Below are 24,161 nucleotides of genomic sequence, written 5' to 3'. Positions count from 1 at the left end.
GTGAACTGGTTTCCACTATTTTTCTGCCTTTGCTCTAAGCCTAAAAAACTTTTATGCAAGTGGTTGTTACTGTTGTTGATCAGTATCAATTCTCAGTCAAACTTTAAATTCACAAAACTAACTTCTTATGGGCCAATACATCTGTTTGTAGAAGACAAGTCACTGTTATTTCCATGTAAGACTTATTAACTTATTTGTACAAAGTTTTTTGTACAAATAAGTTAATAGGTTTGTGGAACATGAATTCCACAAAGAAGTGGAATTCATGTTCCACATGTGAAACATGTGGAACATGAATTCTGAAAGATTTTCAGAATAAAAAAACTAATTTCATTGTGCCATTTGAAAGGTATAAACCGCATTCTTAACGAAAAGAAGAAAGAAAGAAAAAGAAAAAGAAGCGATAAGTGTTACTTAAAATTAAAAAAAAAAAAAATACACTTTTGTGTTTGGGTTATCAGGTGATCATACATGGTTCACACATACTTGGAGCAAGATTAATTACCTTTCTTTTAAACTGAAAGAAAAAAAAAAAACGTTTTATTTCTGAAGTAAAGGCATTATTCAAATGAGAATCAAACAGTACTACATTTAATATCAAAGGCAAAACAAATCAGATTAACTGGTATTGCTTTTAAATTTCAAATACAATTATCTCATGTTGAAAGTTTATTTTTCACTTGGTTGACTATAATAAATATATTTAATCCTTTATCCAAGTGTGAGTAAACAAAGTTTGCACCTGAAAATATATTCAGGACTGGGGTAAGGTAGTACAACACCGGACAACTCATAGCAAAGGTGGACCAAGCTAACATCACTCCTATCTCAGTATCTCAGTGATATCCGCAAGGAGATGTGTTTTGCATTATGGGAGATACTGAGATAGGAGTGATGTTAGCTTGGTCCACCTTTGCTACGAGTTGTCCGGTGTTGTACTACCTTACCCCAGTCCTGAAGATATTTTCAGGTGCAAACTTTGTTTGCTCACACTTGGATAAAGGATTAAACTAAATTTATTACAAATATCTCATCTCATCTTCCTTTCCCTCTTTTACCTTGCGGTGTCGAGGGTTTATTAATCATCGGACCTCAAACCGTTCACAGGATAAGGTGGTCAGCCCTATGCCCCCAGTGTATCCTATGTCCATAGTGTTGAGTTCTCAAGGCCGGTTTGCCTGTTTTGCGGGATGAAACCCCCAGGATAAACTGGGGAAAAAACCCTACTGTCCATGCCCAAGACTGGCTAACTTGGCTATGGCTGAGGAAGATCCTTCAGCTCTTCACGTCTCTGAAGGGAATCGAACCTAGGACACTCCCTCCCCAGACATATGGTTGCGAAGCGCACAGCCACTAGACTAATCGCGCAGACGTACAACTATCATTTTCTAAAACAAAATTTAAAATAAACCTAAAAACAAAAAGATCATTATAATCACATAACTACTATGCAACCTCAAGGGATAAACAGGATATTATGCTAGTCTTCTGAAGAACCATATTAGACATGCATATTCCTTCATAAAGAACTTGGAACAGAAATTTCTATTATGCCATCAGATATTCTAGCTGGCCTAGATGTAATATCTTTGTTCATCAATGTCCAAGTAAATCAAGTCCTGGAACTGATAGACAATTTGTTCCCTCCTGATACGTCTCAACTTTTTAAACATTGTCTCCATTCTGATTATTTCAGATGGTATGGAAAATTTTACAAGCAGTTATCCATGCAATGGGCAGAAATTTGTCTCCTCCTTCATGTGATGACCTATTCACGGAAAAATATTTCCACGTAGATGACATCTTTATCATCTGGAAATACAGTATTGCTGACTAACATGATTTTCTATCAATTCATTCCATCAAAAAATAAAATGCAATCTAGAACTTGAAAGTGAAAGGAAACTACTTTTACTAGTGTTTGTCGTTGGAATTTTGTTTATTTCATTCATTTATTTATTTTTATGTTGCTCCCACCCATGAAAGGTGATCTGCAAACCTACAGTACTGCGAGTGGGCTAAGAATTCTTATTTTTATTTTTTTTATCAACTTTTATGTTTTTCTGTATTTTTTACACAGTTCACAAAACCCTGCTCTAGAAACCAAACATGGAACTTTTATAAGCCATTACAGTCTTCCAAGTGGGTTGGTGATCTCACATGGAGTGAATGAAATTCATTTCCCATGTAAAGACAATCACAAACATCCATGCCAGCTTCCGCTCCCCCCCCCCGGCACCTATGGTGCCGGGGGGGGGGGGGAGTGGAAGCTGGCATGGATGTTTGTAAGTGGAAGCTTCTGAATAGCACTTTTTTGTCCCTCTTTTTCTTTTCTTTTTACAACATGAGGATGCCAATTTAGGACTTTATATCTTTTGTTTGCTATTGTTTCACTTACTGAATGTTGCATATACATGCCGTGTTGTGCTCTGATGATGATGATTTGAAATTCAGCAAAATATAAGCAAGTACATAAAAGATCTTTAGTTGTATGCTGATGATGCAAAGTTGGGGAGAATTATAAGTAGCATTCATGATGTTAATTCCTGTCACAAAGATCTGAATAGACTTTTGACTTGTAGTTTTAATATTAATACTTGCATGGTGTTACATTTTGGAGTACAGAAATATAAGTCTGTGTTTACTATATTGACTTCACTGTACAACAGGAAGTGGATGAGATTCAAGATCTGGGAGTGATGGTTGAAAGTATAAAGTTTAGAGGGCATATTGCTAGTGCTGCAAAGGCTGCACATTGTAGTGATAACATGCTATGATAAGAAGTACTCTAACATGTAGGGATAAGGGTAGTTGTGGTCACACCACACTTGGACTATTGTGATCAGATTTGATCACATGGTTTTCATTGCGATGCAGAAACATTGAAGTAGGTTCAGAGATGAGTGACCAAGACAATATCAGGACTCTGGAATGTTGGCTATGGAGAGAGAAGTTGAAGGAATGTAGATTGGAGAATTTGGTGGACAGGAGGCAATATGATAGACATTTAAGTCAGTGAGGGGATTTTATCAGGTTAACACAGAGTTAATTATAAAAAGAGTAGAAGATGAGAGAGGAAGAACCAGTGGCCATCCCTATAAGTGTGGTGAAAAGGGGTGTCAGAAGTAGATTTTTTACGTGGAGAATTGTGAGCGAATGAAACACAAATACCAGAATATGTTGCTAACAGGGAGTGTTAAAGGATTTTAAGATTCGGTATGATAAATATTTTGTCAGTTGAACAAACTGCCCGCAATGAGCCTGATATCTCCATGGAGGGTGTAATAATAATATTTCCTATTCAATATTGTTTAAGTGAACGTAACATGTATGAATGCTGATAAATCTCATTCTTCTTAATATCTTTATTTTTAACATGATTCTGCCATTGATACCACCCCATTCACTAACAAAATTCTCTCAAACTCTGATATCTGTTCATTCTATTCTTTAATCAAATGCTTCATTTTTCACATAACTCTTACATTCATAAAATAATACTAGTTTGAACACAGTCTTTGTATACTGATAGTGGAGAGTTTTGGCTAATTTTCACTTCATGAAAATTTATTCAACTGGCTCTTCCCCACCCTACCAGTTTTATACACTATATTGTCTATTCCCTTATTTGTGCCAAAACAGTTGAAAAACCTCACTTTTTGTTGTAGATTATCCATTAAGAAGGCAAGTGATGTTTTTCTTCCCTGCTTGTGTCTTATTGCTGATTTTCATTCCAAATTTGTTACAGCAGTTATTCAGTTCAGACAAATAATTAGGAAGACTTGCACTAATTTATTTAGGAGTATAATCTGCATATCTTAAATTTTTATATCAGGTCTGATGCCACTTTCCTTCATAATGTGATCCATATAGGTGAGGACAGTGAAGATAGTGTGCACCCTTTTTTCCTGAATTTACATTCAAACATCTTCCTGCCTCCATTAATAAAGGGCGGTCTGAAAAGTACTCAACCTAACAATGAAAAAACAATGTTTTTCTTCCCTGCTTGTGTCTTATTGCTGATTTTCATTCCAAATTTGTTACAGCAGTTATTCAGTTCAGACAAATAATTAGGAAGATTTGCACTAGATTTATTTAGGAGTATAATCTGCATATCTTGAATTTTTATATCAGGTCTGATGCTACTTTCCTTCATAATGTGAACCATATAGGTGAGGACAGTGAAGATAGTGTGCACCCTTTTTTCCTGAATTTACATTCAAACATCATCCTGACTCCTTTAATAAGAGGGCGGTCTGAAAAATACTCAACCTAACAATGAAAAAACGAATTTATAATTTCAAAATTATTTTTATTTTTCAACATAATCTCCCTTAAGACTAATACATTTATTTCAGCGATGCTCCACTGCCATTATCCCATCCCTGTAGTGTTTCTCAGTAAGGTCTGCAAAATACCCCTCTAAAGCTGCAATCACCTCTTAATTCAAAGAAAAAAGCTGACCAGTGAGGAAGAGTTTTAGTTTTGGGAAGAGACAGAAGTCAGAGGGAGCCAAATCTGGGGAACAGAGTGGATGTTCCAACAATTCATAGTGCAGATATCTTAATTTTCCCATTGCCAAAACACCTTTGTGGGCAGGTGCATTGTGCTGATGAAAGAAGATTTTTTTTTTTTTTGCAAACCGGGTCTTTTCTCACGAAAAAATTCGTGAGAAAAGACCCGGTTCTAGTCTGGTTAAAAGATCAGAATAATATTTCCTGGTTATTGATTTACCCTTTTCAAGATAATTAATAAACAAAATGCCAAATCCCAAAACACTGATGCCATGACCTTTCCTGCTGATGGAACTGACTCTGTCTTCTTTGGTGCTGAACAACCGGCTTCTGTCCACTGTTTTGACTGCTGTTTGGATTCTGGTGTGTAATGGTGAATCCAATTCTGATCCATAGTAATAAATCAATGCACAAAATCAGTTTCATTCATGTTAAAATGCTCCAAGCACTGTTCAGAGATATTGATGCTTCACGTGGATCATCTTCAAGGATGATATGGCTATGCTTAAACTCGGCAGCCATTTCTTAATTGTCGAAAACAAAGGAGAAGAGTGCCCATAAACTTTCATGAACTTTGAATGAATTTCTTTTGCAGTTAAACCTTCTTTTACAAAGAATTTTATAACTGCACGATACTCAATTTTATCCATTTCAAGGGATACAGACAACACTTTTGCTTCAGACAGCTGTACAAAACAACCTACTTGATAGAATGACTTGCAATTTCACACGGATGCTTATGATAGATGTACCAACTTTGAAAAAAAATCGTGCCAATAGTGTTGCCATCTATGGTAGAGGTCGAGAACTTTTCAGACTACCCTCATACTAACTGCTGACTTGCAGCTCAAATACAGACAGTATTGCTCAATGTAATGTTCCATTTTACTCTGCATAACTGTAGTGTTCTGAACAGGTTTTCTCTTGGCGGCTTGTCATATGCCTTTTCCAGATCTACAAAACTTAAATACAGATCTACCTTGTTATATTCCCATAATTTTTAAATTTCTTCCTCCTTAACATGGATTTTAGGTCAAGTGGCCTATTTCAGTCTCATTGCCATTACTTTCTTGGTCTTCCAATTCTTCTTTTTCCATTTATTTATATCTATATAGCATTTTTGGTAGCTTGTTATTGTCCATTTGATTTAGATGTCTAACCATTTTTGTTTATATTTACTTATATAGTATGTAATTGGTTTTATATTCAGGGATTGTAAAATTTCTTCATTTGTTTTATGGTCCTACCACTTGGTATATCCAACTGTTTTTCCTGAGAATTTTCATCACTTCTGTTTGAATTCATTTTGTATTCTTTTTTATGGTCCAAGTTTCACTTCCATATAATAAAGATGGTTTAGACAGAACATTATATAGTCTGATTCTAATATGTTTTTGTACCAAGGATGGTTTAAATGTCATTTATTATACCATTTACTTAAACAAAATTTGATATTTTAATGTCTATACCTTTTTCATCTTTATATGATAAGCCACATCCCAGGTATCTGAAAGTATTTACTTGCTCTAATATTTTATTATCCATCACTATTTTACTTTTAGTGGATTTCTCCTTTGGAAGCCATTATATTTGTCTTTACTTTTTCTTTACATTCTCATATTATATTGTCCTGAAATTTCATTTGATGATTTTACTGATCTCTGTAGATCACCTTCTGATGTAGCTAATACAATTTTATTATCTGCAAATAACTGTGTATCTATCTTTATTTGTATACCAAATGGACTATGCTGTTTCCAGACTGTTATAATTTTATTTATATTATATATTAGATTTTAAATAATTAAAAAAATATCCAACAGTTGCCAGATGGGCGACCAAGTTTAAAACTGAACATCCTGAGACAACAGATGCCCCCAGGTCAGGAAGACCTTCCACAGCGATCACACCTGAAAACACTGATGCAGTGCATGCCATGATCCTTGATGATAGACAAATACTAGCCAAAAGCATTGCAAAGACTGGGGATATTCAAGGAATGAGCTGGGTCATTATCCACTAACATTTGGACATGCAGAAGCTCTCAGGTCCCCAAATGTTTAAATGATGATCAAAGGAGAGAACGTGTGCTGTCATCTCAAGGGATTTTGGGTCATTTTGAGGTATCAAGTGCACATTTTTTGGCTTGTATTGCGATTGTTGATGAAACATGGCTTCATCACTATGACCCAGATACCAAACAACAATCGACTGAGTGGAGACACAAAGGTTCTCCACAACCAAAGAAGTTCTGAACCCATAAGTCGGCAGGGAAGGTTCTTGCTATTTGTCTTTTGGGATATGGATGGTGTAATCCTTACCAAGTACCTCAAAAAAAGGTATTTTCCTTTTCAACATATGAAATTCATTTATATCCACTCAAAACTAAATGAGATCACTTCCAATTTCAAATCACTTACAAACTCTTGTATCCTGGACTAGCATGGCGATATCACAATAGATAAGAATACACTCATATCAATTTGTGCACACCTCTATGATGGAAAATGTTGTCAATAAAGCCTGGTCAATGTTCAGAACAGAAATCCAATAAGTGTATACCATTATTAATAGCTTCACCTTTTCTCCATATTTTCTTAAAATATTTCTATATGTCTGAGATTCATTTCCTACTCAGCTGCCACATTCCAACAAGCAACAAGAGATAAGGGAAAAAGTTCCTCAGCTTCTTTCACAGAACATTTTGTGGACCAACAGGCAAAAATAAGCTTTACTGTCCAATTCTCTATTTTGAAATGTATCCATATTACTCTACTTGAAATTGATAGCCAATCAAGTTAATATTCATGTTTAGTGTTGAACAATGACATATACTATGGAAGAAGTGGAGGGATATTTCAACTCATTAGAAAAGGCAGTTGACAAAAAAACTTGGTCCTTGTTGGCGATAGTCACACAGTAGGAATTAGATAGGAAATTTAGTAGAAAAGAGCAAATCTAATAATAATGGCAAGTACTAGATGGATTTCTGTTCAGGACTTAGACTAGTCATCACTAAATCTATGTTCCAACACAAAGAAGTGCCTTATGTTGGAGGTTTAATGGATTTTTTACAACACTCAAAAAGAATTAAATTAGAATTTAATACTCCTATATTTCGTCCTAGTCACTAGGACATCTACGGGGATTACAAAAACAATTAATGTAACATGCACACAAAAACTTACAATACTATGCCCAACCACATGGGTAACACTAAAGTCCTATCTAGGTGGAGCGCCCTCTAAGGGCGGTAGTAGGTGGCCTGGAATGTAAGGTGGGACCTCTGGTGATGAGTGTTTCCCAAATCTTCGGAAGCTTAATGCAACCGTATTTGTTAAGATTTGGTTGGTTTCTGAGAGCTGCTGCTGCTTCTAAGAAAAGTCTCTCTTGAATTTGCTGTGGTGGAGCATGGTGGTTTTCTTCCATGATACTCTGTGGGTGGTGTCCAAAACATGGTCAGCCAAGCCTGAATGGCCATAGTTGTGTTTAACGATGTATGACTTGTGTTCCTCCAGGCAGATGGATGCTGATCTGCCTGTCTGTCCAAAGTACGCAAGCTTACAGGAACAGGGTACTTTGTAAACTCCAGGCAGAGAGAGAGAGGGGGGAGCTGATCTTTCGTAGAACGGATAAGGGTAGCAAGTTTGCGGTAGGGTTTATATGCTGTGTGTAGGTTATACTTTTTAAGTATCTTGGCTATTTTTTCCGAAGTGCCTCGGATGTAGGGTATGGTGATGGCATTTTTAAATTCTTGTTGACGAGAGGGACGGGGAATGGGGGAGGAATTGATTATTTTTTTGATACTGTGTTCACTGTAGCCATTGGAGAGGAAAGTTCTGTGTATGTGGTTAAGCTCAGTAGTGAGGGCGGTTCCACTGGAACAAAGATTGTGGGCTCTCTTGGTAAGGGTTTTAATGATGCCATATTGTTGTGAGGAGTGGTGGGGGGAGAGTTTGTGAATGTATCTGCCTGTGTGTGTGGGTTTTCTGTATACAGTGAAGGCAAGTGTATCATTGGGCAGGCGCGTGACTAAGGTGTCTAGGAAGGGTAAACAATTGTTCTTTTCCTTTTCCATAGTAAACTGGATTTTTGGATGTAGGCTATTGAGATGACCGAGGAAGGAGTCTAACGTGTCTGGGCCATGAGGCCAAATAGAGAACACATCATCTACATATCTTAGCCAGATAGAAGGTTTGAGTAGGGCTGAGTCTATGGCTCGTTTTTCGAAATCTTCCATATAGAAATTGGCAAGGGGGGATGAGAGGGGGGGGGAAACCCATGGCGGTTCCCTCTATCTGCTTGTAGATTTTGTTCTTCCAAGAGAAATACCCAGAGTTGATGGCATAGAAAAAGAGATCTAAGATGTCAGAGGGAAAACCGTTTTCTAAGAGAACACGACCCCACAAAAACACAAGAAATAACAAGTTAAAAACACAGAACTTTCCTCTCCAATGGCTACAGTGAACACAGTATCAAAAAAATAATCAATTCCTCTCCCATTCCTCTCGTCAACAAGAATTTAAAAATGCCATCACCATACCCTACATCCGAGGCACTTCGGAAAAAATAGCCAAGATACTAAAAAAGTATAACCTACACACAGCATATAAGCCCTACCGCAAACTTGCTACCCTTATTCGTTCTACGAAAGATCAGCTCCCCCCTCTCTCTCTGCCTGGAGTTTACAAAGTACCCTGTTCCTGTAAGCTTGCGTACTTTGGACAGACAGGCAGATCAGCATCCATCCACCTGGAGGAACACAAGTCGTACATCGTTAAACACAACTATGGCCATTCAGGCTTGGCTGACCATGTTTTGGACACCACTCACAGAGTATCATGGAAGAAAACCACCATGCTCCACCACAGCAAATTCAAGAGAGACTTTTCTTAGAAGCAGCAGCAGCTCTCAGAAACCAACCAAATCTTAACAAATACGGTTGCATTAAGCTTCCGAAGATTTGGGAAACACTCATCACCAGAGGTCCCACCTTACATTCCAGGCCACCTACTACCGCCCTTAGAGGGCGCTCCACCTAGACAGGACTTTAGACCGTGAAGGATAGACTGCCTGAAGGAAGATGTGTGACTAGTGTGTCTAGGAACAGGAGCGAATTTTGGTTTTCGATTTCGATGGTAAATTGTATGCGTTCATTGATTCTGCCTTGCTATGACCGACAGTCTGGCTTAGATACGTTGACGACGTGTTCGCGATCTGGCCGCATGGGTGACAAGCGCTAAACACATTCCTCAGCCACCTGAACAAACAACACGAACGCATACAATTTACATCGAAATCGAAAACCAAAATTCACTCCCGTTCCAAGACATGCTAGTCACACGTCTTCCTTCAGGCAGTCTCTCCTTCACGATCTACCGAAAACTGACACACACTGGCCAATGCATGCATGCTAATTCATACCACCACCCATCACAAAAATATGGAGTCATTAACACCCTTAAAAACAGAGCCACAACTATTTGCTCTAACCAGCAAGCCCTGAAACAAGAACTAAAAATCATTAGTGACACATTCATAAATAATGGCAATAACAAAAATATTGTTAATAAAATACTCTATAAAACTACAACAAAAATGAATCTAGATTACAGTAAAACCATAGCCATCCTATACATTAAAGGGTTATCAGAAAAAATCAACAGAATCCTACAACATTATAACCTCAATGCCACCTTTAAACCACCCACTAAACTTAAAACCATATTCAACTCCTCTAAGGATTCTCTCCTCCCATTAGCACATCCTGGAGTCTATTGCATCTGCTGCACCTGTAACTTACCGTACATTGGTGAAACAGGACGGACAATCACTATACGCAAGAAAGAACACATTAGACACATTAAATATAACCATTATGGTGAAGCAGGCCTCTCAGTCCACGCACTCAACACCTTACACCAAATCAACTGGAAAAGCACCTGCTCCTTACACAACACAAAAACCTGGTACGAAAGGAAATTTAAGGAATCCTGCGAAATCCTGATAAACCACCCAAATATCAACAACAAAGATGGCATGAAAATTCCAAGGATGTGGATGGCACACATTCAGCCTACCTAATATGAAAGATCCAGCATAAGTCAGGACTCTAGCCAATCCTTAGCTAGTATTAGAAACCATTCCATACCAACTGGCTAGAATGATGTGAATATATGTATATAGTAGACAACACTAATGATAGGACTCTAGCGTTGATGTATAATTTTTAAAAATTTTTTTATTTTTATTTTATTTTATTTATTTTTTAATTTTTTAATTTTTTTTTTCTCACCAGAGGTCAGGCCAACAATTGTTGTAGTGGTTGGTCAGTGTCTTTAACAAACCAGTTTGATTGTAGTATAGCTTGTTTCCTGTGTATAGTTGTATGCTCCAGAAGATGACCTTGACATAAAGGTCGAAACGTCGAATGTAGATTTTAGTTATATTAAACTAAAGTTTTTATTCAAACAAGGTAGTTGCCTCCATAATTTTCAAAAATGCAGAAACATACAATTATTGATAAATAATTGTATGCTGATAAGCATAAGAGAGATATGATATAAAAAAAAAAAAAGTAAAACAGTCCGAAAACAGTAATCAAACATTTGAGCCTCATTTTTTCAGGCCTCAGTTTGAAAAAAAATTCAGAAAAAAAAAAGCCTCTCGGGCTTTTTTTTTTTCTGAATTTTTGAATTTGGTGAAGTAGAGCTGCATGATACCCATTTATAAAAAGGGAAGTAAAACTGAATTAATTACTGAGGAATCTCCCTACAGGGTGTACCAGGTGAGATTTACGTAAACATACTTAAGAGGCTAAGAAAAATTATGGAATGGAAATTTGAAGATCAGAGTGCCATCAGATCAAATGGAGGTTGCTAAATTGTTGGAATGCAACAATCTATATTTAAGTTTTGCAGATATAGAACAAGCATACGACAAAATGCTAAGAGAAAAGCTGTTCACAATGCTCCAGTTATATGATGTAAATTGAACATTATACAGAGCAACGCATGCAAGGTGTATGTCAGGAATTATAATTATTATATATTATAATTTGCAATGCTGAATGTATCAGTGACTGATGAGAGTCTACAAATATAAGAAATAGAGGTGTTTAGTAGATTACAGAACTTTAATGCTAACAATGCCGTAAGGTTAGATGGCATGTTGGCCCATGTGTTATGAGAATGTGCAAGAGAATTAGCACCTCCTCCTCTGACCAAGCTGTTTAATTTAAGTCTCAGTTCTGGTAAAGTTCCAATAGAATGGAAAGAGGAGAAAATAATTCCAATGCATAAGAGAAGCTCCAAGACAGAAGTGGCAAATTATAGGCCTATAAGTGTATCAGGTGGTGGTAAGGTTTGGAGAAATAGATAAAAATTAGAATTCAGGACTGGGTGGACAGAAATATGATACCTTATAAAGGACAGGTCTTGCCTTAGTAACTTACTTTCTACAGTAAAGTAACAGTGGAGGTGGATAAAGGAAATCCTTACTAGGTGATATTGCTGGACTTTGCAAAGGCATGTGACAGGATTCCACATGAAACTCTGTTGCATAAATTGGAGCAAATAGGAATGAATCCAAAGCTGGTGATTTGGATTAGAGGGTGGCTGATGGACAGATATCAAAGAGTGGTTTATGGAGGAGCTGAGTCCAGGAGAAGGCTGGTAACTAGTGGTGTACTTCAGGGCTCAGTACTTGGTCCTCTGTTGTTGAATTTTTACATTAATGATATTGGAAATAATTTGACAGGAAATATCCACTGTTTGCTGATGATGCAAAATTGGGAAGAGAGATGTCAACAAAGGTGATGTAGATATCCTGCAGGATGACTTAAATATGGTGGCTGTATGGGCAAAGGTAAATGGCTATCAGTTTAACATGAAAGCATAAGGTGATGCACTTCAGGAAGATGAGATCAGGGTTTAGGTGGACAAAGAAGCAAAGGTTTATTGTGGACAGAGAACTTATGTTCAAAAGGTATATTGCAAATGTGGGTAAAATGTGGGTATCATCAAGTTATACAAATTGTTACACTTTATAAAGAATTAACAATGCAATATTTGAACTACTGTGCACAGATCTGATCACCTGGATGGAGAGGCAAGTGACAAAGATTGTTGCAGGTCTGTGGGCTTCAAAAACTAGCTGATAAGCGTAAGATAGATATGATAGAAGCATATAAGTTATTAAAGGGGTTTTATAGGATTGATACTCATTACTTTTTTCTGTATAGCGCAAGAAGGGGGAGAACAAGGGATCATCCCTGGAAATTGTATGTTTAACAAGGGTATTAGGACTAGATTTTTTGCTTGGAAAGTGGTGAATGTGTGGAACAGATTGCCAGAGGTGGTTGTGAGTGCTTAGGTATTGTGTGAATAATGGTTAGTGTGTAAATGTAAGGTTTCCCGCAATTAGTCTTCCGACTCCATGGATACACTGTTGTTATAATAATAATATAAATAATATAAAATGAGGTGTGAGACAAAGGTGCACACTGTTCACTCTGCTATTTATCATCTACATAGATCACATTATGAAAAAAAAAATAACAGACAATTCATGAAAGAAAAGAATTTGACCAGATATCAAAATTGGAAATAATTTTACTTTTTTTTTTTTTATAATCAATTTTATAATCATTTTCTTTGTGTTTTTAATTTAATTTTGTTTTTATTAAATTATTTCCAATTTTGATATCTGGTCAAATTCGTTTCTTTCATAAATTGTTTATCATTTTTTTTTCATAATGTGATCTATGTAGATGATAAATAGCAGAGTGAACAGTGTGCACTTTTGTCTCACACCTCATTTTATATTATTATTATTATAACAAATTTTTAATAAAAATGGCAAATTAACTAAGAAACAAACAACAGAATTAAAAAATCTGGTATACTGGGTAGTCAAATGAATAAACATGAAATAAGACAGAAATTAATCAAAACACTGAACTACCTGAATACAAGAGTGTGTTCAAACCAATTCTAATATGGATCTGAGAGCTGGGCTAGAAATAAAACATTTGATCAAAGACTAGAGATTATAGATGGTGTCAATGGCTGTATCATATTAAAAACCAAGCCATAAGGTTAGATGGCATATTGGCCCTATGTTATTGTTAGCAATCAGGAATGTGGAGCAAACAGGAGTCTGATTCCAGGTTCCCAGGAAAAACATCCACAGGAAGACCTAGATCTGAGTGGACTGATGCAGTTATAAGTGTCATAGAAGATCAAAACAAAAGACTGAGCAATATTGGAGACCAAACAGATAACAGATTAATTTGGAGAAAAATTGTCAATAAAAAATTAGTAATAACAAACTTTTTATGTAGTTCTATCATAGTATCCATACACTCCTAGAGAGTGCACATTAGGAAAATTGATTATGATAAAAATTTATGAAAACAAAATCTTAGTTCACCCACAGAACTAATGTCCTTTAAGTTTAGAACCTTTCGTAGATGGAAACCACATACAGAAATATGTCAAACCACTAACCTTTCTTGATTTGGTATCCATAACGAGGAAGCAGTATCAAATTTTTTTGAAGATAGAGATGCTGTTGAAAATTCTGTATCTGAGGATACTCTCAGGTTTTCATTATTTTTACCATTACCGACTGTAACTGTTTTTCTTTTGTTACATTTCTGTACATCATATGAATATTCTGGCTCTTTCTCTACAACAACAACACTAGTACTTGCACACTCTGGACACACATCAACTACTTTTAAGTGTTCTGCATAATCACAAAAGACAAAAAAAATTACTTATTGTGAAAGTAACAAATACAGGTAAATGAAATTTTGTACTATTAATAAAGTTTTATCAGCTATTATTCATGTAGTTACATTATTTCATTCCAACAGTAGCAAAGTAATGCATAACAACTGAATAATAATACTAAAATACTGAATAAAAAGGCATAAGTTATTCCCAAAAATTCTTAATATATTTTGTTGTAATTAAAAAAATTATATATTTTATTCTCAACAACTATAATTTATTTCATGCCATACCAGAAAATTAACATATTCCCACATGGTATTTCATTCAATTAAATAAAGGCTGTTTTACATAATCTGTTTTTTTTTTATATTTGTAGTAATATTATACTATCTGAAGCACCTGTTTAACAGGAAAGAAAAAGTAAAAAAAAGTAAAACAAACTTTGAAGAAAACATCAGCAAATTTCTAATATGCATGCTCAGGAAATGTACAGTGTAATACATAAAAATTTTACACCATCAACATTTTAATTAATCAACTTCCCATCAGGATTCCAGTATCATAAGATTTTATTTCATTCTTCTAAAGCATTTCTTATTGTATTGATCCACTTAGATCTTGGTCTACCTCTATTTCTTTTTTCCTGCCATCTCAGCAAACAACACATTATTGGCTAACTTTTCCTCTCCCATTCTGTTGAAGTGACCATCTTAGATTAGCTACGCATATACATCCATGAATGCTATCAATGTCACATTCCTTCATAATATCCCGATTTTTAATATGGTTCTGCCATCATTTCCTTATGTAAACTTCCTGAATTTTAATCTGAACTCTCATAACTGTGGCTTCAAGTCTTAGTGCTTTATTTCTAACCCAGCTCAGATCCATAGGTTAAAATTGGTTTGTCTTGTATACAGCTTTTGACTCATTTCTCTCTTATTCCACATAAATTTATTCAGTTAACTTCCTACCATATTAGCTTTTTCTAATTCTGTTATCCATTTGAATGTTTACTTTGCCTTCTTCAAAAATTGTGCCTAAAGAGCTGAAATGTCTTACTTTATTCTATAGGTTTTCCATTCAGCAAGCAATTTTATTATTATTATTTCGTGCGACTCCAGGGAGTCCTTAGACTCATCGAGGGAGGCCCTAAACATCATGTCAACACAACTATACGGCATTCCCACAGTATCTATCATACCTTGCCTTGAACTTGCTCACCGTCATAGCACCCACAACAGACTCTGGTAGCTTATTCCACTCATTTACCACCTCTAAAAGTAAAGAACCCAGCTTTAACACCCCTGCTAACCACACTCTTGCCCAGCTTCCATAGGTGTCCCCTAGTTCTCCCACCACCAGTCATGATCTCAAAAATATCTTCTGAATTAATCCTATAGAATCCTTTAGCAATTTGAATGTCTCAATCATATCTCCCCTTTTCCGCATAACAACTAGTTTCTGCAACCCACAAATCTTTAACCTGTTCTCATATGGTTCATTCCATAGACCTGCTATCATCTTAGTCACTCGCCTCTGGATCCTCTCCACCTCCTCCCCATCAAGAAGGAACCGAGGTGACCAAATCTGGGCACAGTCATCGAGATGAGGTCTTATCAAGGCTCGGTAAAGTGGCACAATAACTTGCTTGTCTCTGCTCGTCAAGGTATTTTTCAACAACCAAGTGAGTTGATGAGCTGATTTAGCTACTTTTGCAATGTGCCCCCTAAACTTCATCTCCCTATCCACCAACACTCCCAAGTCCCTGGCCTCATCAATCTCTTGGAGTACAGTTCCACCAATGTGGTATACTGCTGCTAATCTTTTCACCCCAAAATGCATAACCTTACATTTTGTCACATTAAATTGACATCCATTCTCCTTAGCCCAGAACTCCAATCTATCTAAGTCATCCTGCAAGACTTTGACATCTTCTGCATTCACTATTGCCCTACCCAACTTTGCATCATCAGCGAACAAATGAACTGTTCCACTTAGATCCTTCCCTATATCGTTAATGAACAGATTAAACAGCAGTGGTCCAAGAACAGAACCCTGCAGCACACCACTAGTCACAAGCCGTCTTTTGGATTCTACTCCTGAATAAACTACTCTTTGATATCTCTCCATCAACCACCCACCTATCCATCTCACCAACCCTATATCCATTCCCATATGTTGTAGTTTATGGATTAGAATTCCATGTAGTATCCTGTCAAACGCCTTTGCCAGGTCCAGCAGTATCACTGTAAACCCATTTCCCTTATCCAGTTCAGCAGTCACCTTGTTATAAAACTTGAGCAAGTTAGTGAGGCATGATCTACCCTTCACAAAGCCATGCTGTCCCCTGTATGGTATCTCATTTTCATCAATCCATTCCTGTATTTTTCCCTTGACTACTTTCTCCAAGACCTTGACAATGACTCCTGATATGCTGATCGGTCGGTAATTTGCAACCGTAGTCTTGGATCCTCCTTTATGCAGTGGAACTATTTTCCCCTCTTTCCACACCTTCGGGACTAAACCAGACCCAAGACTCAGATTAAACAACATGGTCAAAGGCACTGATAATTCTTTAGCTGCTTCATGCAAGACCCATGCCAGTATACCATCCAATCCCACAGATATATTCACATTAAGGTTCTGTAATAGACTTCACCTCCACTTCATTCATCACAATTCCCATATAAACTAATGGTTCCTTCATTTTTTCAATGTCACCACCTGGATATACTTTTGCAAAGCGCGCGCTCAGTAACCACTATATCGACTGATTCAGTGACCTCCTTACCATCGTCATCATTTTGCTATGTACAGTTTTTTCTTGCTTGCAGCATATTGAAAGAACTGTTTGGGATTCTCTTTTGCTTGCATAGCTAGTTTCCTTTCATAATCCGCTTTTGCTTTTTTTACCACACTCATTACCCTTCTGGCCTGCACTTTATACAGTTCGTGTGCCTGCAGGTCACCCCTTTCTTTAAATTCCCTCCACAGTTGTTTCTTTTTTTGCAGCCAAGCTTAATGGTGTTATCCATCCATTTAACCCGTACTTGTTTTACTATTCGGACCCTAGGCATACAATCAGTCATAACCTCCTGTAAATGCTCCTTGACCACTTCCCATGCTCTATCGACACCCAGCCCTTGCAGTTGTACATGCCATGGCACTGATCCAAGCAATCTTCTAAGCTTGTCATACTTGCCAGCATGGTAATTCCATATATATCCTGTCTTAATCGAAAATTCCACACCTTTAGCCACCTCCCAGGTCAAGACCTTATGATCACTCTCACCAATAGGTGGCAACATGGTCATATTCGTTACAAATTCTGATTCAGATTGTAATGAGTCAAATTCTGAGATGCTTTACCAGGTCAAGCACTCTCACACCCCTAGTATTTTCAATTACATGCTGTCTCAAATAGTTATAGCAGTCATTCAATTCAGATAGGAAATTCTGTAGACTTCTATTGAATTTGATTAGAAAATCATCATCTGAATAAAGAGTTTCAGCTTTATAAATATGATTAATATCTCCATTCTGATATCAGACCTAATGCCACTTGGAATAACAGTGGTGATGATGTGTACCCTTCTCTCACATATGATTTAACACCAAACCAATTAACTCCTAAGTCAGCAGTTAGAACTGAAGGAGGTACTGAGTTGCAAGTCAAAATTTATATTTGAGTTGTGAATTACAACTTGACTCAATTACATTTCGCATGGTATCATATACCATTTTCACTATAAAACTGTAGTGTTTCGAATATATTTTCTTGTCATATGCCTTTTCCAGATTTACAAAACTGAAACACAGTTCTTTATTATTATTACACCCTCCATAGAGTCAGCAGACTCATTGTGGGAAGCCCATTCAACTGACAACATATTTATCACATCAAATCTTAAAATCCTTAACAGTCCTTGCATTAACAACACATTCTGGTAATGCATTCCATTCACTGACAATTCTCCATGTAAAAAAGGTATGTGAGGAGTATACATCTTCACCACACTCTTACAAAACCTCCAGGGATGACCTCTGGTTTTTCCCCCCTCTCACCTTCTACTGTTTTTATAATCTCATCTGGATTAATGCAATAAAATTCCCTCACTAACTTAAATGTCTCTATCATATCACCTCTTTTCCTCCTATCCACCAAATTCTGCAATCTACAATTTTTTCAACCTCTCTCTCTCTCTCTCTCTCTCCATAACCAGCAGTTCAAAGTCCAGACATTGTCTTAGTCACTCACCTCTGGACCCTATCCAATGACTCCACATCACATTGAAAACCAGGTGACCAGATTTGAGCACAATAGTCCAAATGTGGTCTGACTGGTGCTTTATACTGTGACACAACCACTTCCTTATCCCTACATGTTAGAGTACTTCTTATCATAGCAGCACTACAATGTGCAGCCTTTGCAAACACTAGCAATATGCCCTCTAAACTTCAGTCAACTTCAGTCAGGGGTGCCTAAGGGTCAAAGCTGTATAACTGAGAGGAGACCTCCACATAGCCTTTAAATGAATGCAGAGAACCAACCAGGGCGTCACCCGGTCGCCCTGGTGTGTAAAACTAGCTAAACAAAAGTCATGAGAGGACTTTGGCAGAACATAGAAAATAAATATTAAGAAGGTGACAAAATATTCTGGAGGTTGTTGAAGAAGCTTTGGAATGGAGGAAAGAGTGCTGTAAAAAGAGTTAGAGATGATAAAGGTGACATGAAAACGGGAGAAAAAGATATCCTTGAAGTATGGAGTAATTACTTCGAAAAATTGCTAAATGAAACAAGCAGTGATAGCATGGTGGTAAAAAATACTCAACAGGCATACAGTCAGAATACATATCCATACTTGAAGTAGAAAAAGCTATCAAAGGCTAGAAATGTGGAAAGGCAGCAGGAGTAGATGATATTCTTCACCTGAAGTATGGTGGTATAGAAGTCTTACAGTGGCTGCACTGCATAGTTCATATGCATACTTGAAGTAGAAAAAGCCATCAAAAGCTTGAAATGTGGAAAGGCAGCAGGAGTAGATGATATTCGACCAGAAATGCTGAAGTATGGTCTTATAGTGGCTGCACTGCATAGTTCAGAATGCCTGGACAGAGGGACGAATTCCCAATGATTGGAGTAGAGCTCGTAGTACCCATATATAAAAAGGGAAATAAAACTGAATGTGAGAATTACAGAGGTATTTCCCTACTGAGTGTTCCTGGTAAGATATATGCAAGTATACTTGAGAAATGGTTGAGAAGAATTGTGAAAGAAAAGCTTGGTGAAGAACAAGCTGGATTCAGGTCAAATAGAGGCTGTCAGGATCAGATCTTCACTTTACGACAAATAGTGGAGAAATCATGGGAATATAACAAAGATCTGTATTTAAGTTTTGTTGATTTGGAAAAGGCATATGACAAGGTGCCAAGAGAGAAGCTATTCAATATGCTACAGTTATATGGTGTCAATGGGGCATTATATCAAGCAATACTTAATCTTTATTTGAGTTGTAAGTCAGTAGTTAGAATTGAAGGAAGTACATTATCCCCTCTGTTATTCATTATTTATATAAATCACATTATGAAGGAAAGTGGTATTAAACATGATATCAGAATTGGAGATGTTAATGCCAGCTATTTGCTTTATGTGGATGATGTTATATGTCTAAATAAATCTGCTACAAGTCTGCAAGATTCACTGACTAAATTGAATAACTGTTGTAATAGATATGGTCTGAAGGTCAGCAATAAAAAGACAAAGACAATGAAAATAGGCAGTGTTGTGTCGACTTTCTACTGTTATAAGTATTCTTTTCTCTTTGTGTCAGATCTCCATTATACTCTCAATTGGATATCACGTAGTACCTCTGAGGGACAATGGGATTTGATTGAGGCAACACCAGAGTATCAGAGTGTCTGAGATTTACCTCTCGTAAAACGCCAAGAAAATTTATATTTTGTTGCGCCACTTAGTGCTATTACATTAGTAATATTAACAATCAAGAGGTAACCTCAGGACAGAACTTAAATGATACCTAGTAATTTTGCAGACGTGGACAAACTTTACCTTTCTCTAGTCTCCCGCATAGGTTCGTATTATTTTATAAGAGGTGCATCGGATTCCAGAAATCACAGAAAGTCTTTGTTAGAAACAAAAGCAAGGTTTATTATATATCAAAAGTAGGTACACTCAATATTATTAGCTTAATTCCCATCTTAAGGGAGTTCCTGAGAGCCAGGACAGAGTTAAAATATTACAATACTACAAATATACTTATAACAGATTATGCAGTAGCTTTCTAAAGTAAGAATCATATTTATAATCTTAAATGCTTTAGTCATGTATGATTATCACAATCTTTCTAAAACTCAGTAGTTCTGTCAGATCACACAAGATAACATTCATATCTTTTACAATCTCTTTATAAATTATTAAGTCCTTACTCTAAACATATTCGTAGCTTCTTACAACATATTAATGAACTTTATCACAGCAATAGGCAGTAAGATTAAATGCAACCCGCTCTAAACAATAGCAACACAATCTTATTCTATACCATTAATGTTCCCTTTTCTTGAGATCCAGGAACAAAAAAGCCTTTTCCCAGGGGTGCATGACCATTATATTTCCCTCTTTTTTTCTCGCCGTTTCACGTATCTCGCGCCGTCCGGCCTTCTCGGTTATTGTACGTGCCTTGACGTCACGCTGTTTGCTTGGGGAGAGCCACACCCTCGCGTCACTGCTCCGTGATTGGACTTCAACCCCCCCATCTGTTGAATTTGTGCTAACATTCTATATCTTTTTATACAAGTTATTTTATAAGACTCTGCTGACGTTTCACGCTTTCTTTATTAATTTAAACTCATTCGTGAATGGCACAAAATACACACTTATTTAACCTCTCATAACAAAACATGCTTGATATATATATACATAGCAATTCTTTTATATTCAGAGGCAATCAACTGTATTTATCTCTCTTTTTTGTTTGGAAACGCATGTTAGATTGTGATAAAATAGGAGTTCCTAAACCTCCACTCTATCACAATCCAACAGCAGAATAATTGAAAATGTCAACTGTGTTGTGAATGGAGAACCTGTGGAACAAGTAAAACATTTCAGCTACTTAGGCACGATTTTTAGTGAAGATGGTAATAGACAACAGAATCAACAAAGCTGGTATGACAGGATCAACTGAATAAATTTATATGGAATAAGAGAGAAATTAGTCGGAACACTAAATTAGCTGTATACAAGACAGTGTTCAAACCAGTTTTAACTTATGGATCTGAGAGCTCGGTCAGAAGTAAAACACTTGACCAAAGACTAGAGATCACAGATATGAGAGTCCTAAGAAAGATTAGAGGTGTGAACAGATGGCATCAATGGCAATATCATATTAAAAACGAGGATACTAGGAAAGAACTTGACACTGTCAGCATCCAGGAATGCATTAGCAGAGCTAATCTCAGGTGGTATGGTCATTTAAACAGAATGGGCAAGGAAAGATTAGCAAAACAAGTGTTCTCTGCCAGGTTGGCAGGAAATTGACCAGGATATAGGTGGATTGATACAGTTCAAAGTGCCTTAGACGACAGAAATATAAGATCTGATAATGTTGGAGTCTTGACAAGTAACAGACTGATTTGGAGGAAAATTGTAGATAGGAAGTTAGTAATGATGTAAATTTTTTGTGTAGTACTAATTTAACCTGTACACCCCTTGAGGGTACATGGCAGGAATTTGATGATGATGATGATAAACTTCAGTCAACTGTCAACCATCACTCCCAAATCTCTAATCTCATCCACTGCAGTATGGCACCATCGATATAGTACACAGCCTTATCTTCTTATTTTGGGACAGGGTGTCCCAAAATTCACACAAGATTTAACTTTAGCGCCATTTGTGCGGTAAAGTGTTGCCAACGAGAAAAAAAAGATAGCATGACAGCTGACAGTTCAGGGTTATTAAAAATGGAGCGCTACACGAAAGAACAACGCATTTTCATTGTTGAGCAATATTTTAAAAATAATGAAGGTTTGGCAGCTACAGTTCGCAATTTCCGTACAAAATATGATCAGAATAGTGATTTAACTTCATCAACTGTGAAAAGATTAATTAAAAAATTCAAGGAAACTGGATCAGTTAGTGATCTTATACACTCTGGCTGTCCTTCAACAGAAAACATCGAAGCAGTTCATGAGAGTGTTGCTGAGAGTCCAGGAACATCAATTCGGCACCGTGGTCTTGAATTGGGCATTTCAAGAAGTTCTCTACACCGTATTCTCATGAAAGATTTGCATCTTGATGCTTACAAAGTTCAACTGACTCAAGAACTGAAGCCTACTGACCACACACAGTGAAGAGAGTTCGTTGAATGGATTATGGAACAACAACAACAAGATGCTTATTTTTCGAACAAAATCATCTTCAGTGATGAGGTTCATTTTCATCTTGATGGCTTCGTTAATAGACAAAATTGTGACATTTGTGGTTCAGAAAATCCACGAGTGATTGTTGAGAAACAAATGCATCCACAACGTATCACTGTTTGGTGCAGATTTTGGGCTGAAGGCATCATCGGTCCATTCTTCTTCGAAAATGCGGCTGGTAAGGCAATAACAGTTAATGGTGCTCGCTATCGCGACATGATAATCCAGTTTTTTGTGCCTAAATTGCAAGATATGGATGTGGATGACATGTGGTTTCAACAAGATGGTGCCACATGCCATGCAGCCCGAGAAACAATTCAATTACTGCATGAGTCATTTCCTGGTCGTGTAATTTTCCGTTTTGGTGATCAGAATTGGCCGCCCAGATCATGTGACTTAACGCCGTTGGACTTTTTTCTTTGGGGTTTTTTGAAGTCTCGCTAAGGTTTATGCCAACAAGCCCACAACCACCTACGCCTTGAAGGAGGAAACTGAGCACTGTATCAACAAAATTCAGCCACATTTATGCAAAACGGTCATGGAAAATTTCGACAAAAGAGTGCGTATGTGCCAGCAAAGACATGGAGGCTGTTTACCTGATATGCTATTCCATGCATAACCCTATACTGTATACTTTATGAATCAATAAGAAATTACAATTTTTAATTAAAAATCTGTGTTTCTATCAAAATTACTTCTTGCGTGAATTTTGGGACACCCTGTATTTCTGTACTACAAAATGCAACAATCGATATTAAAACAACTCAACTCCTTTGTCCAAGTAAAAAGTCTATTCAAATCTTCCTAAAGGGAACATCAGCAGTGCTACTAATAATTCTTACCAACTTTGCATCATCAGTAAACAACTGAAGATCCCCAGTCAGTCCACATGATATATTATTTTCAAACAAGTTAAACAGCAAGGGGCCCAAGAACAGAACCCTGGAATATGCCACTTGTTACTCTCCTTTTTTGAGACACTGCTCCATCATACACAACCTGCTGGTATCGTTCAGAGAATCTGCAATCCATATATCCAATATACCATCTATTTCCATCCTCTGCAGGAAGATGATTTCCATCCTTGTACGCCAACTTATCCTGTGGTAATCTATCAAATGCTTTTGCAAAGTCCAAGAATATCACTACATATGATTCTCCCTTATCTTTAGCAATTTACTTTCAAAAACAGGACCTACCCTTTACAAACCCATGCTGACCATCATAAAGAATGCTACATCCATCAACTCAACTGCACCTAACCTCTCATCACCAATCTCTCCAACACCTTGATCACAACTGCAGTTATACAGATGGTCTATAACTGGAGACTTCTGTCCTAGAACTATGCTTGTGGAGTGATCACCTTTACTTCTCAACATAGTCTCCATCAAGGTCTACACATTTGGTCCATCAAGTTTCCAATTTTTTCATCCCATCTAAAAAGTAGGATTTGTTAAATTGT

General features: G+C 36.9%; 1 protein-coding gene across 15 annotated transcripts in view; it reads right to left on the bottom strand.

Annotated features, from left to right (window-relative positions):
- Positions 1-24,161, bottom strand: part of LOC150099022 (uncharacterized) — a 589,139-nt gene that overhangs the window by 134,129 nt on the left and 430,849 nt on the right. For all 15 annotated transcript variants that reach the window (XM_090405631.1, XM_090405632.1, XM_090405630.1 and 12 more), the window contains one exon: positions 14,024-14,264. In XM_090405631.1, the coding sequence (XP_090261757.1) occupies positions 14,024-14,264 (241 nt within the window). The remainder of the gene's footprint in view (positions 1-14,023; positions 14,265-24,161) is intronic.

Source organism: Typopeltis vanoorti, chromosome 15 (assembly GCF_054136105.1).
Source record: "Typopeltis vanoorti isolate ZY-2024b chromosome 15, IOZ_Tvanoo_1.0, whole genome shotgun sequence".
NCBI lineage: Eukaryota > Metazoa > Arthropoda > Arachnida > Uropygi > Thelyphonidae > Typopeltis > Typopeltis vanoorti.
Note: the sequence above shows the minus strand (reverse complement) of the source record. Positions and strands in the feature narration are given on the sequence as shown.